Below are 9287 nucleotides of genomic sequence, written 5' to 3'. Positions count from 1 at the left end.
CATATACAGTGTTTTCACTACAGAACAAAACAAAATCTGACTTGAAAATGCCACTAAAATCATTTAGTTTGAGAAACAACCAAGGAAATCCACTGAGCTTGACTTCCTACAACTGCCTCAATTTTGCTCTCCCATGTGTTAGGAGGAGCTGCCTAATGCTTTTAGATTATCAAGTAAATTATTTTGATTTTCATTCATTGTGTTGCTTTGTGTTTTTTTTTTTTTTAGAAGATTTTGAGATGGCTGGTTTTTTAGACCTTAAATGAATAAATTCATTTCACAATTAGTACTAGAATCCTAGAGCATCTCAGAATTTATCTGAATGCTTGGATAATTAGGTATTGCCAAACCTAAATTTTAAATAACAATATGTTTTTAGTTATTTGAACAGTTAATTAATGTGAAAAATGATAATCATAATATTCAATGATGTCTTTCCTAAGGCTAAACAAAATAAGGACTCACAGGAGGATGCTGTCAGAATATACTGGATTATATTTGTTCTAACATTGCAAAGGCAAAAAAAATTGTTTACCTTAGCTATATATAATAACTCTGAAAGACTCAAATATAGTGATTTGTAACAAGATTTTTTTTTTATTTTATAAGAAAATAAAAATGGAATTGGAAGCAAGAAGCAACAAAGCAAGGTCAAATCGGTGAATGGGAAGTAGTTTTCCTCAGTACATATGTAAATTCCTGATGCTTCATACGGCCTAATTAGAATGCTATGGATAAATGAGATGTAGAAAAAATGATTTCCAAACACTCTTTCTTTGTTTAAGCGATGAAAAACTCAGCTCTTTGATTGGCCATCTTAAAAGGGAGGGAGACTCCCGAGAAGCAAAATGTCCATTTTCATTCTGGTTTAATGATTCACTATCCAAGTGTGAAATTAGGTAAATACACAGTCTGTCATGCAGACGTAAAATTTTGAAATGCCTAGGGATTTTTGATGGTGTCACCCAGTGTCTCTGTTTTTCCTTTTTGCTCATTTTCTGTAATTTGCAGAATGGTGTTGAAATGCTTGCCACTCCGACAGAGGAGCAGAGTCAGAACAGGTTGTATTATTCACCAACAACACAATGAAAGTCATTCACAAAGTCCTCTGCCTCCTGGATACAGCAGAGGATGTACAAGCACCTACTTTCATAGAAAGCAAGATGCCCTTCTGTATGAGGGATCTTCGAGATCTTAGGTAAGCCTCTCTTTAGAGAGACAGGGTTTTCTATCAATTGGTTCACTATTTCTATTCTTTCTGCCTTTATTTGGAAATTTCCAAGATGGAAGAAAGGATATTATATTGAGAGCATGGGGAACACCAGTTTCTCTTAATAATTTTCTCAAAAAGAACACATTTTCTCTTGAAAAAAATATGTATAGAAGACAATGGTAAAGTTAAAGCTTCACTTAAATTCATTTCCTCTAAGCTGCTTTGTTGAACTTCTCACTGAGTCCCTTCACAGTTTAGATAAGAATAAGGAAAAATTTCCCCATTGAATATATTCCTGGGACATAACAAGCACCTAAAGGAAATATCATCTGATCTTGTTTCAGAAAAGCTTTATTTTGGGTAGCCAGGATTTTTATGACATTGTTGCACACTCTTATACCACATATTTTAAAAAAAAGAAAAGAAAGAAAAGAAAAGGAGAAATCCTAGAACATGCTTAATCAGTAGAAGAAAATCCTATCTGTATACTAAGGGACCACATCTTGTTTCATAGTATTCATAACACAAACTCCAATGTGCACATTCTAAAAGAAGATGTGACGAATCTGTACCCTAGATACAGAAAAAATTCTATGAGATCTTCTGGAATTCAAAAATAAACATTTACAGACCTTGGTGTTTCAATGGTCAGTATGACACACTTGGATAAAGCCAACATTGCCCAGCTGGTTCCTTCCACAGTAGCGAGGAAAGCAAAACAGAACAAGAGAAACACCAACAAAGATCTGACATCTGAACAAATTTGAAGACCCATGCTTGATGACCCAGAGAATGCCATTCTAACAGATCTATCGCTGGAGGTCTCCAGGTCAAAGAAAACAGGGTACCACTGAGAGAGAACATAGGAACAGTGTGCCTGCCCTGCTCTTCCAACAAGGAAACAATAGGAAGCAGTCCGACATGGTTTAGGTTGGTGGAAAGCTTGGTTTTTGTAGCTCACTATTTAAAAAAAAAAAAAAAAAAAAGCGAACAAAGAAAAACAGGACCAAAGTATCCACTTAGCATATTTTCAAATTCCAGGAGGGAGAATTTCTGGAGAGAACACTGTCAGCTCATCTATTGTTTCAGGGGTCTCAGAAAGCACATGTTTGTTCTGATGGTAGTCCTTATTCAGAATGTTTTGGTTTTACTTTTCTTGTGGGAAGGAAATGGTGAAAATAATGAGCAGCACCGAATACCCTTAGAAGGCTATTAGTTCATATTCTGAACTCTTCCCTGGTGGCTGACTTGAGACATTCCTTAAACACAAACACACAAACATGTAATAACTATCTTAAGAAGTATGTGTTGTATAGTTTACATTTCAGAAGCCCCCTTCTCCCTCTGGATCATTTCTGACAAACACACATGGGTAAAGGCTCTGGGGTAGTTTATCTTTCAAATACCAATCATTAAGAAATAGTCATCATGTTCTCTAGAGAGATCCCCAAATAGAGTGTCAGGTAGGAAGACAGACTCTGCCTTCAAAGGTAACTTTTCCTCACTTTCTTTTCTTACACTTCTTTGTGACCCTATCAGTTCTGCACTCAGTGGGCAGCCAAACAGGATGTTTCACAGCATTTACAGCATGTCCTGGGGCGGGAAGTCGAGTGATGAGAGGTTGACTGAGATACCTCACACTCAGTAATGAACTCCAGTCATACCTCTGCCAACCTCTACCAGACAGAGTTTCTTATAGCCTCTGGGTTCCCATTATAACTGTTATTTCTACTCTGTAGAAAAGATGTAGCAAGCAAGAGATGCCGTTATACAATCAAATGCTTAAATATGTTCCAAAAATACAGAATAAAGTTAGTCTAAAAATGTGTTCCCTTTGATTTTGAGGTTAGTCAAATGTTATTAAAGACATCCATTCCTGCTCTCTTCTGCTAAATTTTATTTTAGTGCCACCAGCAAATGTCATATGTAGAAACTGTACATTTTATCATTTGTGGCCATAAATTATTTACACAGTTCAACTCAGACTGGAAAAAGAAATTAAGATGTGTAGTACATCTTCAAGGAAACTGTTCGGCTTGGGGAATACCTACCAGAAAATTCAGCAATTTTAGAAAGAAGTTATTTTTTAAAGATACATTTTGTACTCACTTGAAATAGTATATTCACCAATCTTACTACAGGGGAAGGTAAGTTCAGGCACCCTCTCCACCATTGCTAGGAGTCTTAGCTGGAGTCATCCTTGTGGGTTCCTGGGGATTTCCTTAGTGCCAGGTTTCTCCCTAACCCCACAATGGTTCCCTCTGTCAAGATATCTCTTTCATTGCTCTCCCTCTCCATCCTTCCCACAACTTGGCCATCTTGATCTCTCATGTTCCCATCCCCCAACATCTCCCCCACCTCTAGTTTACCTAGGAGATCTTAACCATTTTCCCTTCCTGGGGTGATACATGCATGTCCCTTTTAGGGTCCTCCTCTTTACCTAGCTTCTTTGGGGTTGTGATTTGTGCAACCCGGTTATCCTCTTTGCATCCTAATATCCACTTACAAGTGAGTACATACTGTGCTTGTCATTCTGGATCTGGGTTACTATAGCAGGAATCTTAAAGAGTCTTAATAATAAAATCAAACCCAGGGCCAGTTATTGGGGTAAAATGCTGGATATCAGAGAGACAGAACAAGCCACAGCTAACCTCATCTGGCCAACTTCTCAGATGATCTTGTTTCCTCAGACTGGAAGACTCTGTGTCCTCATATCCGAATGGTTCTTAGCTGAACTGTGCTGCTCAAAACCTAAAAGCTTAACCAGCCAAATGCTTAACCAGCCAAATGCTTCTAGTTTCTGGTCCTCACGCCTTATATACCTTTCTGCTTTCTACCATCACTCCCTGGGATTAAAGGTTCACTTTCTGAGATTAAAGACATGAGTTACCATGCTTGGCTGTATCCTTGAACAGATGGATTTCTGCCTCTGGAATGCTAGGATTAAAGGCGTGTGCTACCACTACCTATCCTAAGTATCTAGTGGCTATTCTGTTCTCTGTCCCCAGATAAGTTTATTAGGGTACACAATATTTTGGGGAACAAAATACCACCACAGGTTACCTCGCTCAGGATATTTTTCTAGTTACATCCATTTGCCTACAAATTTGTTGATTGTTTTTTACTGCTGAGTAGTACCCCATGTGTGTAGATACCCCATTTTCTTTATCCATTCTTCAGTTGAGAGGCATCTAGATTGTTTCCAGGTGCTATGAACATAGTTGAGAAAGTGTCCTTGTGGTATGGTTGAGCATCTTTTGGGTGTCTATGCCCAAGAGTAGTATTGCTGGGTCTTAAGGTAGGTTGGTTCCTAATTTTCTGAATTGTCATCTACTAGACTCTACATCTAGTGAAGGATGGAAACAGATGCAGAGACCCACAGTCAAGCACTTGGCAGAGCTCCTAGAGTTCAGTTGAAGAGAGAGAGGGAGGAGGGCTTATAGAAGCAAGGGGAGGGGTCAAGGTCATGATGGGGAAACCCACAGAGCCAGCTGAACTGAGCTAGTAGGAACTCATGGACTCTGGACTGATGGCTGGGGAGCCTGCATGGGACTGAACTAGGCCCTCCAAATGTGGGTGACAGTTGTGCAGCTTAATCTGTTTGTGGATTCCCAAGCAGTGGGATCACGACTTATCCCAGGTATATGAACTGGCTTTTTAGTGCCTATTCCCTAAGGTGGGATGCTTTATTCAGCCTTGAAGCAGGGGGTAGGAGCTTGGTTCTGCCCCAGTTTGGTATGCCAGCCTCTGTTGACTCCCCAAGGGAGACCTTACCCCTATGAGGAGTGGATGGGGGTGGAGAGGGGCAAGGTGGGGGGAGTGGGAGAAGGGAAGGGAGGGGGAACTGTGGTTGATATGTAAAATGAAAAAAAATTAAATAAAAAAAGAAGCACACATACACAAACATAAACTACAGAAACACACATAGTGCGCAGAAGCACATGAACACACAGCATACACACACACACAGTGCACAGAAGCACATGAACACATAGTACACACATACACACTACAGAAGCACATGAACACACAGTACATATACACACACAAAGAAATAGTATATTCAGATATATGTATATGTATACATATATAGATATATATAATCATATCACAGAACCTTACTTGAATAGATTTCATTGGTTGTCATTTTAAAGAACGATTCTATTGTAATGTTTTTCTTTATCTGTGGGTTAGATGACGAGCTAAATGTTCAAGCTAAATTTTAGTGTGGGCCACTATTAAACTCCACTGATGCTCTGTACTTCATAAATTAGTAAAAATTCAAATGATGACTTCTAGATTATTCTATTTGGGTAACAGATACCATTTTGCCCTTTTAGTCATTAGTCATTTTGTCAATTAGTAGAAGCTTGGGTATTGTAATCTAACACATTCATTGATAAATAGATCACTACTAGCTTAAAAAGAAAAACCAACAACAATACAACAAAACCACAACAAACTATGAATCACTATCTAGTCTGCTAAAATATACAGCCTCAGTCTTCTAGGTCACTTCTCAGAAATAATCTTATTTGGTGAGTTTCTTCTTCAACCTATTCCCTTTTTAAACTATTGTGCTATTGTGGCTTATTCTCTTCCCTATATAAGGGAATATATAAATATCTATAAAAGGAAGAAATACCAGTTTGCATCATTTTTTCATGCTTCTCTAGCAAAGAAATAGAGAAATTCATGATATGAGATCAAGATATACTAAAATGGCCAGTGGATTGTTCAACCAGTAAAGGAGCTTGACACCAAACCTGCCTGACTGATTTAAATTTGATCTTTTCCACATGATAAGTGGTAGAAAGAATCCTGCATGTTGTCCCATGCTTCTACTTGTATACCTAATGTATCACAGATGTAAACACACACACACACACAATTAGATAGATAAATAAACAGAATTTGTTTTAAAGCTTAAAAATTGGAGAAAAAGATAATGTATTGAAATATCTCTTTTCTCAATGTGAGGGATCATAAATGATTCCTACACCCTAAGAAAAACTTTAGTTTCCAAACAGTGAAATCTCATTGGCAGATAAGAGCCTGGTTGTTATATAACATTATGTTGAGGTTAGTAAACCTAAGAACCAACTTGGATACTCCTGGTCCCCAAACAATATATTGACTAGCAAAATTATACACAGCACAGATTAGTTTTACTGCCACTTTGTTATTACAGCCAAGGTCCTTCCTACATTCTAAATCCTATCCTCACATCCACAGGTAAGTGTAGCTTCCTCTCCTCATCAAAGAGCTCTCTCTTTATACCTTTACAGCAATAAAGACCATCACAGAAAACCACATCTAGACACAGTACAGAGATTAATAGATTATAGGGAGTCCAGAGACAATGGATATATCTACATCACAGCTCCTACATCTGTGGCTCAAGAAACATCATGAAAGAGGGGACAGAAAGACTGTAAAAACCAGAGTATCAAGAAATCTGCTGTAAAAGAGTTTCTTTCAGAAAGGCTGCATGAACAAATATATGATAATTTATGAAAAAATGAATGATAATATCACTGTCAATGTTAAAGTGGAAGGGGAAATTTTCCATGGGGTCTTACTCCTGAGCAAAGAACTACAAGTAATTAATGACTGCTTGGAGAAGGAAACTTAGTCTCTTCCATAGATGAGCCCCATTATTGGCTGAACCAATAATGAGTGATTACTGAACTAATTTAGAATGATGAGCCTTGAAACCATATACACATAAACAACAAAGAAGTGGTATATTGTATTGATTATTGTATTGATATATTTTTGTGCACATACATATGTATGTATCTAAATTTTTTTTTTTTTTTGTTTTTCGAGACAGGGTTTCTCTGTGTAGCTTTGCACCTTTCCTGGAGCTCACTTGGTAGCCCAGGCTGGCCTCGAACTCACAGAGATCCGCCTGGCTCTGCCTCCCAAGTGCTGGGATTAAAGGCGTGTGCCACCAACGCCCGGCCGAATGTTTGTTTGTTTGTTTTTTAATATTTTTAATGTTTATTTTATTCATTATGTATACAATGTTCTGCCTGTATGTGCAGGCCAGAAGAAGGCACCAGATCTCATGGATGGTTGTGAGCCACCATATGGTTGCTGGGAATTGAACTCAAGACCTCTGGAAGACCAGTCAGTGCTGTTAACCACTGAGCCATCTCTCTAGACCCTAAAAATTTTTTTTAAAAGGCTATCAACTTGAGAGCCAGGGGAGCCTGGGATGGGTCTGAGGAAAGAAAAGGAGGGAGAAAATGATGTAATTCTATTTCAATGAAAAATCTATTTTTAGCCAGGTGGTGGTGTCTCAGGCTTTTAATCCCAGCAGAGGCAGGCAGATTTCTGAGTTTGGGGTCAACCTTGTCTACAGAGCAAGTTCCAGTACAGCCAGGAGTACACAGAAAACTCTCTCTCTCTCTCTCTCTCTCTCTCTCTCTCTATATATATATATATATATATATATATATATATATATATATACATACATACATACATATAATGTATGTGTATGCATATATATACATATATGTGTGTCTATATATAACATATCATATATATAATATAATATATAATTTTAAAGATATTGTTAAATTACATATTATATACATTAAAATTCCTACATAATTATACAATTATGCTAGGCTTTCAAATCAAAAAGCATTTTTAAAATACTAGTTAAGTTTAAACAAAAAGATTTGTTTATCCCAAAATAACAGGAAATATTAGCTACATTTTCCTCTTGGAGAGGAAATACAGTATCAGTGTGCCAAAAGATATATTAAAAAAAAAAATTAGGAGCATTTGGCTAGTTAAGCATTCGACTGGTTAAGCTTTTAGGTTTTAAGTAGCACAGTTCAGCTGAGAGCCATTCGGATATGAGGAAACAGGGGCTTCCAGTCTGAGAAAACAAGATCAGCTGAGAAGTTGGCCAGCAAAGCTCTGAAGTCCTCAACGGCTTCTTTGCTAAGTCGGTGGAAACCATGCTGGATGCTTCTATGTCCTCTCCTATGAAGGATGACGAGAAGCATCTCATTCGGATTCTGTTGAAGAGCTTTGCTTCCAATCAGCTGGGCGCTCCAAACTGCAAGGTTCTTCTCCATGGGCCTTTTAACCCCTATGAACTGAAGTGCCATAGTCTGACCAGAATGTCCAAATTCAGATGTGTGTGGATTGAGAAAGAGAGCATCAACTCTGTCGTCATCAGTGACAGCCCTGCCGACCTGCACCAGAGGATGCTGGTTGCAGCGTCATTCTCAGTTCATGAGACTGGGTCTACCATGCTCCTGAGAGAGACCTCCCTGATGCCTTACATCCCAGGCCTCCCAGCTCTCCTCAGCGTGCTGTTTGCACCAGTGATGGAGTTAAGAGTTGACCGTGATGGAAAATGCTATACTGGCGTCCTTTGTGGTTTGGGATGGAATTCAACTACGGAGGCCCCTATACTGCCAGAGCACGACATTGAGCTGGCCTTTGATGTGCTTCGACGTGGAGGACATTGTTGAGATTAATATTCTCAGGGCTGCTATCAACAAGCTAGTATGTGATGGGCCAAATAGATCCAAGTATCTTGGGCCTGAAAGAATTGCGCAGTTACAGGAGAACGCACATCAGAAACTTCTAGCCTTGCTCTGTTGGTTGAAGCCTCGAGAGAAGATTATTCCGAAATGGCATGAAAAACCCTATGAGTGGAACCAGGTGGATCCAAAGCTGGTCATGGAGCAGGCTGACTGGGAAGGCAGGTGTGGGAAGAACACTTTCCTGTACCAGCTTCACAGGCCTCTCGTGCTCAGCCCCTGATTGGCTAGTACCCAGGTGCCCTGTGGGCAGCGGCAGAGGTCTGCTCGAGGTCTCCCCTGCAGCTGTCTCCTATTCCTGCCACACCCCAGGGATGCTTCTCCATTTCACCCCCTTTGCTCAGAGTGGAGAGTGGTGTTTCTGTTTGGGTGGGAAAAAAATTGGAAAGTCTAGTCTTTTCTAGAAATGGGGTCATGGTATGTTAAATACTTTAGAAAAAGTTCTGAAAGAAGATTTTGTTTTGGAAAAAGTTGTTATTCTGCTTTAAATGTATGGGGGT

The 9287-nt window shown here is 39.0% G+C and overlaps 1 protein-coding gene across 1 annotated transcript; it reads left to right on the top strand.

The window, feature by feature from the left end:
• Positions 1–1085: 1085 nt before the first annotated feature.
• On the top strand, positions 1086–9010 carry LOC114695004 (ATP-dependent RNA helicase TDRD9-like). The gene is given in 4 exon segments (XM_028872142.1): positions 1086–1198; positions 6405–6448; positions 8138–8687; positions 8689–9010. Coding segments are annotated over 4 exon segments (1029 nt in total).
• The last annotated feature ends 277 nt before the right edge of the window (positions 9011–9287 follow it).

Source organism: Peromyscus leucopus, chromosome 12, assembly GCF_004664715.2.
Source record: "Peromyscus leucopus breed LL Stock chromosome 12, UCI_PerLeu_2.1, whole genome shotgun sequence".
NCBI lineage: Eukaryota > Metazoa > Chordata > Mammalia > Rodentia > Cricetidae > Peromyscus > Peromyscus leucopus.
The sequence above is the reverse complement of the archived record's forward strand: the minus strand, read 5'-3'. Positions and strand labels throughout refer to the sequence as shown.